The 9,843-nt window shown below is 42.3% G+C and overlaps 2 protein-coding genes across 2 annotated transcripts in view; both read left to right on the forward strand.

The window, feature by feature from the left end:
- LOC107570705 (TCDD-inducible poly [ADP-ribose] polymerase-like) overlaps positions 1-9,843 on the forward strand; it is a 40,170-nt gene that overhangs the window by 5,045 nt on the left and 25,282 nt on the right. Inside the window, exon 3 of the mRNA XM_016256966.1 lies at positions 4,262-4,791. Within this exon, the coding sequence (XP_016112452.1) occupies positions 4,262-4,791 (530 nt within the window). The remainder of the gene's footprint in view (positions 1-4,261; positions 4,792-9,843) is intronic.
- LOC107570706 (TCDD-inducible poly [ADP-ribose] polymerase-like) lies at positions 557-2,723 on the forward strand. Its single transcript, XM_016256968.1, has one exon. The coding sequence runs from the start codon at positions 584-586 to the stop codon at positions 1,421-1,423; it is 840 nt and encodes a 279-aa protein (XP_016112454.1). The 5' UTR covers positions 557-583; the 3' UTR covers positions 1,424-2,723.

The following is a 9,843-nucleotide window of genomic DNA, read 5'->3' on the forward strand; positions in this document are numbered from 1 at the left end:
CCTCTTGCACTCGCAGCTAACCGTTAACTAACATTAAGAAGTGTTAAACAAAACACTAAACATTTAATAAACGTTTAAATCGATGTAAAGCGATAAGTAATGGCCAGGGCCGTCTTTAGCTGACGCAGGTACGAGGAGCGGGGCCCCCCTCGGTCCATTCACAATCGCGTTCCCGGGATGGCGGGGGAGGCTGGGATGGTGTATGACGGGGGACTGCCCTCAAGAGCGGGGCCCGGTGCGACCGCACCAGTTGCACCCCCCTAAGGACGGCCCTGGTAATGGCAGGGATGTTTTAATAATGTGATGTCAGACATGGGAAGGGGCGTTTGTTGCTATAGTAATCTCTTCAGGTGAACGCGACTTCTTTTTTTTCTCTTCTTTTCGCTAGCTGTTTAGCCACGCTGTCCTGACATATGTGAAATATAACCTAAGTGATCATTTTTGAAAATTTGTGTAAATAAATAAAACACTGTATGTACTTCAGAACCTCAATCCTCCCCACCTTCACACCATGCGTATAGACATTACATTAATCATGTTGCTCTGTTTTTTTTAATAGGTATCCTGGATACATTTTTGCATCATGCAGGAGGCAGTTGACACCGCTGTGCCCGCTTTAGGTCTGCCCATGGGGACCGGAGAGTTCACCGAGCAGCAGATGGGACTCGCCAACAAGATCCCGTTAGTGAAGCCCTACTTCAAAAAGAAACACGCACAGAGAAAACTGGACACAAAATGCTTACGTGCTTTAGAGGACCCTATTTTGAGCACGTTATTAAACTCAGACGCACTTGTGTCAGGGGATGGAGTGTTTGTTCTGCGTAACCCAGCTCGACCACAGCAGAATATATGCACCGCCGCCATAGAGAAGCAGGCGAGGATTAGTCAGGTGTGCCTGAAGGAGGAGGATGAGAGCACGGTCGCGGATGTGGGCGTGAGCGAGCTCGCGGGGGAACAAAAGGTGTTGGATATTCAGCGGGTGTCAATAGAGGCTAATGAGCAACGCTTCCAGCCCCAGGAGCGCAACGAGGCGGCGCCCTCCTCCGACGTTTCAGGGTCGAAGTTAAATGACATCTACACCACTGAGACTTTGCAGGGTGCAAATTGCCTCGCCATCAAAGAGGGCGAGATCTTTCAGGATAAAAGTGAGGAGGCCTCTTTGGATCTAGTGTTTGAACTCCTGACCCAGCTCCAGTATCACACGCATCAAGCGGACGCTGTATCGATCTGTGTGGATTTCCTCCAGGGCGTTTGCGTCTATGGCAGTGACTGTTCCCAGCATCACACCGTTCTACCTTACCACTGGCAAATCCGCAGAGCAGATACGCAGATCTGGCAGAGCATATCGGATGACTCTCAAGAACAACTGGAAAGGCTTTATTGCAACCCTGACAATGAACATGTCAGACTTAAGTTTCTGTAAGTGCTTCTGGTTTTGCCCTGTGGGTTAATGCCACTTTTCATTGAAACCTCTTGAGCAGTTTCAATCATTTATGCTTTACCCGAGTACAGCTAAGCTGAGCTTGCAGTTCAATGAGAAAACAGAAAAAAAATGGTGCAAGGGAGGGACTGGTATGATGCCCTACTGAAAAAAAAAAACGGCCTAAACCTGTCTGGTTGACTGTTCTTATCTGGTTTAGTTGACCAGCCAGCTGGTCTCCCAGCCTGATCTGCTAAAAGTGACCCAAACCATTCTACAACCAGAGAGACCAGCAAACCAGCTTAGGCTGTTGCTTTTCAGGCGTATTGTTGGAGACACCTAGTTGAAGTAAAAGAGTGCAGTACATGACAGGAAGTTGCCTTGTATGTAGGAGCGTGTGTTGTGGATGAGGTATATGTGACTAAGAGATTGCTTCTTTCCCATAAGCCTTCCGTTGGCTGGCCTGACGTGTGGAAGCGTACTGACAGCTGTGAGCCGTGAACTTGCTCGACCCGCCTCTGCTTAGTTTGGTCAAACGCACACACATACACGCGCACGCTCCCACTCACTGCGGCTTGCGCTCAGGCAGTCACACGCACTTGTCGCACAGACAGAGAAGGGCTCACACGCACAGTTGCTCACAAACACGCAAATAAATTAGCTTTAGGGACCTACGCAATTATGCACATTGCACACGCTCACCCACCCACACTTGCTGTCATGCACGCACACATTTATGCTCTGTAAATTCCTTTTTTAATTTTATTATATTGATCATTTACACACACAAACACAAACATTCTTAGACCTACCAATCATACACTCCATTGCCACAATTTATATCCCTGAGATGCAAACATGGTGGCTTGACCCAGCAGGAATTTTTTTTTTTGCCTAAACAAAAGGGCCCTTTTGTTTGTGAGAGTCTTGTTTAGGTCCCAAGCCTGATCTGTATGCAAAAGTGGTTTGCAAAAGGAAGTGCACTTGGTCATGACAAAGCAAAAGAGACAGTGATTTTTAATGCTCACCATGACACAGCTCCTGGCTGCTTCTTCCTTGAAGATAGCATTGTCGATTTGTCATGGAAATTCTGCTGCGGGACAGCCGACTATTTAGGGGGTCTTTGTCTACAGAGTTTAATAGACAGAATGGCTACGTAACTGTCTCTGTTGGCCAGTTTAGCCCATTTGCTCTCAGAACTGTGGCTCACAGTGACCTGTTTCATGTTAATAGCTAAAGCCGACCATTAACCTCCTGCTGACTTTGGTAGTTCAGGGGTAAAGTGAGACCCACAGAGCCTGTAAACCACACCCTTTTCGGGCTTTTCCAGTTTAAGATTTCAGAAAAAGACAAGGGTTTTAATTGATAAATATGGTTTAGAATTGAGATACAGTATTTAGATACTTTCTGGTTGTCAGACAAAGTGAAACATCTCCAAAAATGGCTTCTTAGATCTCAATTTGACATTATTTTTAATGCAATGTAAATCATTATTAATGCGACCAAAGTGCCCCAATATCCCGGGGCCACTGTACTTTTGAACGCCAACACACAGGCTCAGGCTGTTACTGTTTACACTGGTTTGCAGTAATCCCCGGGAGCAGAAGCTTTCTTCATTCTTGTATATATCCTAAGAAATGGATGAGCAGGCGCCCCAATAGTTTTTCTTTTTTGTGTCATTGTGTGAGAACCGTGACCCTTGATCCTGAAGGTTTGGTCTCCATGGGAGCAGCTGAGGGTGAGATGATTGTATTTGTCACACAATCTCACTGTGCACCAAGGGCATGGTGACCTGAAACCAAGGTGTTTGCATGTGTGTTTGCGTGCAATTGTGCCTGTGTGTGTGAGAAATGAGATAACACCTTAGACAGGCCATGAAATTATTCACACGGGTGAGGTCTCTTGAGATTTCTCACTTCACCATCAGTTTGACTCATACATTTTGTTCTTCCTGCATTCTTTCTCTCTTACACTTAAAAATGTACCATGGTAAGAACATCCGTACTTTTGGATATGTAGCATGTAAATGAATATGCGCTTTCACTTGCAAAAACTAACCATGGTACGTTTTTTTTTTGTAGATTTATGCTATAATACTACCATGGTATTCTTGGAGTACCTTGCAATTACCATGATACATGAATTTCGGTACCATCGTACACATCAAAGTATCATGGTATACTGTCATCTGACTGTATCATGGTATTCTTGGAAGTACCTGATATAATTATTTTAGTACCATGTTATATTTGATAGTATTACCATATGATACTATCTCTACATCGTAGTGTTGTCACAGTATTTTAGTATATAGTGTTTATATTAAAGGGGTCATATGATGCGATTTCAAGTTTTCCTTTCCCTTTGGAGTGTTACAAGCTGATTGTGCATAGATAAGATCCCTGAAGTTGCAAAGACTAAAGTCTCAAAACCAAAGAGATATTCTTTATCAAAGTTAAGACTCTGCCACGCCCCCCTAAAATGGCTCGTTCTAACACGCCCCAACATATCTACCTCACTATGTGGAAATATTAGCATAATGCCGCCCAAATGTGCACGCAAAGAAAGAAGGCGTGGTTTCAGTAACCGCAGTTAGTGTTGAAGCAGCCATGTCAGGGAGACGCTGTGTGTTTCTAGGCGAAAGCAAAAGCACTTTATTTGGCCTTCCGAAAGTAGATGCATTTAGGAATCTTTAAGATTACTTACAACAGAACAGCAATGCATTTTATGGACGACCGTTTCGTGAACCTAGGAGAGGAAGTAATTCTGACTTTGCTATGACAATCCGGCGCTTCTGAATCAGCTACTGTTTTGTTACTAGTTTAAGTATTTATTAGTCAGGTGTGCCTGAAGGAGGAGGATGAGAGCACGGTCGCGGATGTGGGCGTGAGCGAGCTCGCGGGGGAACAAAAGGTGTTGGATATTCAGCGGGTGTCAATAGAGGCTAATGAGCAACGCTTCCAGCCCCAGGAGCGCAACGAGGCGGCGCCCTCCTCCGACGTTTCAGGGTCGAAGTTAAATGACATCTACACCACTGAGACTTTGCAGGGTGCAAATTGCCTCGCCATCAAAGAGGGCGAGATCTTTCAGGATAAAAGTGAGGAGGCCTCTTTGGATCTAGTGTTTGAACTCCTGACCCAGCTCCAGTATCACACGCATCAAGCGGACGCTGTATCGATCTGTGTGGATTTCCTCCAGGGCGTTTGCGTCTATGGCAGTGACTGTTCCCAGCATCACACCGTTCTACCTTACCACTGGCAAATCCGCAGAGCAGATACGCAGATCTGGCAGAGCATATCGGATGACTCTCAAGAACAACTGGAAAGGCTTTATTGCAACCCTGACAATGAACATGTCAGACTTAAGTTTCTGTAAGTGCTTCTGGTTTTGCCCTGTGGGTTAATGCCACTTTTCATTGAAACCTCTTGAGCAGTTTCAATCATTTATGCTTTACCCGAGTACAGCTAAGCTGAGCTTGCAGTTCAATGAGAAAACAGAAAAAAAATGGTGCAAGGGAGGGACTGGTATGATGCCCTACTGAAAAAAAAAAACGGCCTAAACCTGTCTGGTTGACTGTTCTTATCTGGTTTAGTTGACCAGCCAGCTGGTCTCCCAGCCTGATCTGCTAAAAGTGACCCAAACCATTCTACAACCAGAGAGACCAGCAAACCAGCTTAGGCTGTTGCTTTTCAGGCGTATTGTTGGAGACACCTAGTTGAAGTAAAAGAGTGCAGTACATGACAGGAAGTTGCCTTGTATGTAGGAGCGTGTGTTGTGGATGAGGTATATGTGACTAAGAGATTGCTTCTTTCCCATAAGCCTTCCGTTGGCTGGCCTGACGTGTGGAAGCGTACTGACAGCTGTGAGCCGTGAACTTGCTCGACCCGCCTCTGCTTAGTTTGGTCAAACGCACACACATACACGCGCACGCTCCCACTCACTGCGGCTTGCGCTCAGGCAGTCACACGCACTTGTCGCACAGACAGAGAAGGGCTCACACGCACAGTTGCTCACAAACACGCAAATAAATTAGCTTTAGGGACCTACGCAATTATGCACATTGCACACGCTCACCCACCCACACTTGCTGTCATGCACGCACACATTTATGCTCTGTAAATTCCTTTTTTAATTTTATTATATTGATCATTTACACACACAAACACAAACATTCTTAGACCTACCAATCATACACTCCATTGCCACAATTTATATCCCTGAGATGCAAACATGGTGGCTTGACCCAGCAGGAATTTTTTTTTTTGCCTAAACAAAAGGGCCCTTTTGTTTGTGAGAGTCTTGTTTAGGTCCCAAGCCTGATCTGTATGCAAAAGTGGTTTGCAAAAGGAAGTGCACTTGGTCATGACAAAGCAAAAGAGACAGTGATTTTTAATGCTCACCATGACACAGCTCCTGGCTGCTTCTTCCTTGAAGATAGCATTGTCGATTTGTCATGGAAATTCTGCTGCGGGACAGCCGACTATTTAGGGGGTCTTTGTCTACAGAGTTTAATAGACAGAATGGCTACGTAACTGTCTCTGTTGGCCAGTTTAGCCCATTTGCTCTCAGAACTGTGGCTCACAGTGACCTGTTTCATGTTAATAGCTAAAGCCGACCATTAACCTCCTGCTGACTTTGGTAGTTCAGGGGTAAAGTGAGACCCACAGAGCCTGTAAACCACACCCTTTTCGGGCTTTTCCAGTTTAAGATTTCAGAAAAAGACAAGGGTTTTAATTGATAAATATGGTTTAGAATTGAGATACAGTATTTAGATACTTTCTGGTTGTCAGACAAAGTGAAACATCTCCAAAAATGGCTTCTTAGATCTCAATTTGACATTATTTTTAATGCAATGTAAATCATTATTAATGCGACCAAAGTGCCCCAATATCCCAGGGCCACTGTACTTTTGAACGCCAACACACAGGCTCAGGCTGTTACTGTTTACACTGGTTTGCAGTAATCCCCGGGAGCAGAAGCTTTCTTCATTCTTGTATATATCCTAAGAAATGGATGAGCAGGCGCCCCAATAGTTTTTCTTTTTTGTGTCATTGTGTGAGAACCGTGACCCTTGATCCTGAAGGTTTGGTCTCCATGGGAGCAGCTGAGGGTGAGATGATTGTATTTGTCACACAATCTCACTGTGCACCAAGGGCATGGTGACCTGAAACCAAGGTGTTTGCATGTGTGTTTGCGTGCAATTGTGCCTGTGTGTGTGAGAAATGAGATAACACCTTAGACAGGCCATGAAATTATTCACACGGGTGAGGTCTCTTGAGATTTCTCACTTCACCATCAGTTTGACTCATACATTTTGTTCTTCCTGCATTCTTTCTCTCTTACACTTAAAAATGTACCATGGTAAGAACATCCGTACTTTTGGATATGTAGCATGTAAATGAATATGCGCTTTCACTTGCAAAAACTAACCATGGTACGTTTTTTTTTTGTAGATTTATGCTATAATACTACCATGGTATTCTTGGAGTACCTTGCAATTACCATGATACATGAATTTCGGTACCATCGTACACATCAAAGTATCATGGTATACTGTCATCTGACTGTATCATGGTATTCTTGGAAGTACCTGATATAATTATTTTAGTACCATGTTATATTTGATAGTATTACCATATGATACTATCTCTACATCGTAGTGTTGTCACAGTATTTTAGTATATAGTGTTTATATTAAAGGGGTCATATGATGCGATTTCAAGTTTTCCTTTGGCGCGTGTGTGTGTGAGAGAGAGAGAGAGAGACAGGGTCACATCACAGTGGAGTCAGCTGTCTTAACCGTGGCTTGTGTACTGCAAACACATACCAGCTTCATTACTGTGTCTGTCACGCGACTCTGTTCCCCTTTCGGGCTCTGTCTTTACATTTATTTTGAAAGATGAAGCTCGCGATTATGGTAAGGGGCATTACATTTCTGACGAGTGCTTGCGGTGTTCAGCCAATCACAATGCACTGGGTCAGCTGGCCAATCAGAGCAGACTGTGCTTGTCGGAAAGAGGGACTTTGTAGAAAACGAAGCGTTTGAGAGAGGCGTGGCATATAGGACCTACAATAATGTACAGTATTTGAAAAATAATGTGTTTTTTTTAACATTAAAGCATGTCAACATATTCTGATACACCAGATACACAAAATAATGGTCTTTAAAAAAGCATCATATGTCCCCTTTAAAGTACAATGATATTACCATGTGATACAACATAGTGACAGTATTTTTACCAGGCATTTTTTTCTGTTTCATACACTTATCAGTTTTTTTGTCTTTTGTGAGTGAGATCATTACGTGCTCTTTTCTCGCACTCTTTTAAATGTGATTTCTAACATAAACAATAGCTGCCAAAATTTGCAGCTAAAGTATGTTTATGTGTTCTTCTCTTGCTGAGAAATACAAAGACAAAGAGAAAGAGCCAAATAGTGGCTGGTTTGTCTGAACAAAAACAGTTCAGTCCTAGTCCCGCATGGTGTTCAGTAGCGCACGTCCCGTCAGTCCATGGCCTCCAGAACACCCTGAGACTTTTTGGAGATTTTTTCTTCTCATCAAGAGAGCAAGAGGGAAACGAGAGCATTTACTTGCCCTCGGCTCTTTTGAGCCCGTGCTCCCTGTATGGAAACAAAAAACGAGAAGTCAAGAGAGTTGATTGATTCCCTTAAACCTCTTGAAGAGGAAGAATGGAAAGCCCTTTGCACTTTACAATCAGTTGCCAGTCAGAGACTTTATTACAGCAAAGTTTCAGTGTAGATATCAAGTTATTACTAAATGATAGCTCTTGTTTTTGGATCAGTGTTATGGAAGCTTGCATGTCTTTACTTAAACCACTTTTGCCATAAATGTCTATTTGCACCTGATTATTTTATTTCAATGACAGGTACATTCTTCCGTACTGCAAAAAAACTAGATAGCGTAGACAGCTACATTGATTATTTTTGGGAGCAATTTATTTTAGCCGAATTGTGCTGCCCAACTTCAAGTGTTTGGCATATTTATGAAGGGAATCAGTCATCTGTTGAATAGATTTTCTTACTCATAAGCCAATGTAAGCTATGAATATTCCAAAAGTCACCTGGTTTAACCATTGCTGTTATTCATTTAAAGGTATAGTTCACCCAAAAATGAAATTCTGTTATTTATCACCCATGTTATTCCAAACCCATAAGACTTTTGTTCATCTTCGAAACACAAATGAAGATATTTTTTAAAAACCTGAGATTTCTGTCCTTCCATTGAAAGTCCATTACCCCAAACTTTGATGCTTCGAAAAGTTCATAAAGGGATTGTAAAAAAAAAAACAACAACATATAAATCAAGCGGTTTAATCTTCTAAAGAGACACTTTTGATTTATATGATGAACAAATTTCATTTAAACTTTTATTCACATATAAATCAATTTTCATACATAGAGCATATCATATATGGCAGTTGGAAGCTGCTTGCTCAACAGGCGAGAACCAATGAGGTTTGTTCTTTCATCATTTACTCACTCTCATGTTGTTCCAAACCATTCTTTATTCTGTGGAACATTAAAAAGACATGATGGCAGGATTTTCTTTTCTTTTTTTTAACTCTCCTTTTAATAGCATCACAGTCAGAGGCTTTGTCTGAGTGTGTAAATGTTTAACTATATAGCATATAACTTTAAAAGGTGTTTGCACATTACTGATACGAATTCTGCAGCTTCCCTATGTGTCACTGTGTTTGTTTTGTAAGTATCTGTTTGCTGAGTGTGTCTCATTGCTGAGTTTACCACCTGCAGAGGTGACTGCCTTATCTCAGGGTTGGTAGTGTGAAGGAGTGGGAATCACCAGAGGCCTCACGATACGATATTATCACAATACTTGTGTCACGATACAATATTATTGCGATTTTAAATATATTGCGATATTCTGCGATATATATTGCAATGTATTACCTTTTTCCAACTTCAAATTATGTCCCCAAAGGAAAACTTTGACAACATCTGTTTTAACTAGAAAGAAACATTTCTCAGTTTGTTTATCTCACTTCAGTTTTATTGCTGCAGTGCAAAATGGGATTGTCAAGCAGACAAACTGACCAACACTTTCATGAAAACCTGTCATAAATGTTGTATGCACCTGGCAAACTCAACTACTTGTATTACAGTCTAATCTAGTCCACCTTAATTAAATGTACACAGGTATGCACTGCTGTGCTACTACAGGTATTTTGAACAGTGCAACTTGAAATTGTACTAAAAAGTTGTGCAGACCCTGCTTCAGCAATTGGGGCATTTGAAAGTAAATTACTGTTAAATTTGCATTAAATTAAATAAAACATGTAGTCTTACATCTACGGATGCACAAAATGAAAATTCTGGGCCGAAACCGAAACCGAAACTTCTGGATGCACTTGGCCGAGAACCGAAACTGCTTTGTAATGATTATT

This window comes from Sinocyclocheilus grahami, unplaced genomic scaffold, assembly GCF_001515645.1.
Source record: "Sinocyclocheilus grahami isolate Dianchi unplaced genomic scaffold, SAMN03320097.WGS_v1.1 scaffold1495.1, whole genome shotgun sequence".
Taxonomy (NCBI): domain Eukaryota; kingdom Metazoa; phylum Chordata; class Actinopteri; order Cypriniformes; family Cyprinidae; genus Sinocyclocheilus; species Sinocyclocheilus grahami.

What these genes read in the sequence shown, in the direction of transcription:
- LOC107570706 (XM_016256968.1), top strand. Translation starts at nt 584, where the DNA reads ATGCAGGAGGCAGTTGACACCGCTGTGCCCGCTTTAGGTCTGCCCATG.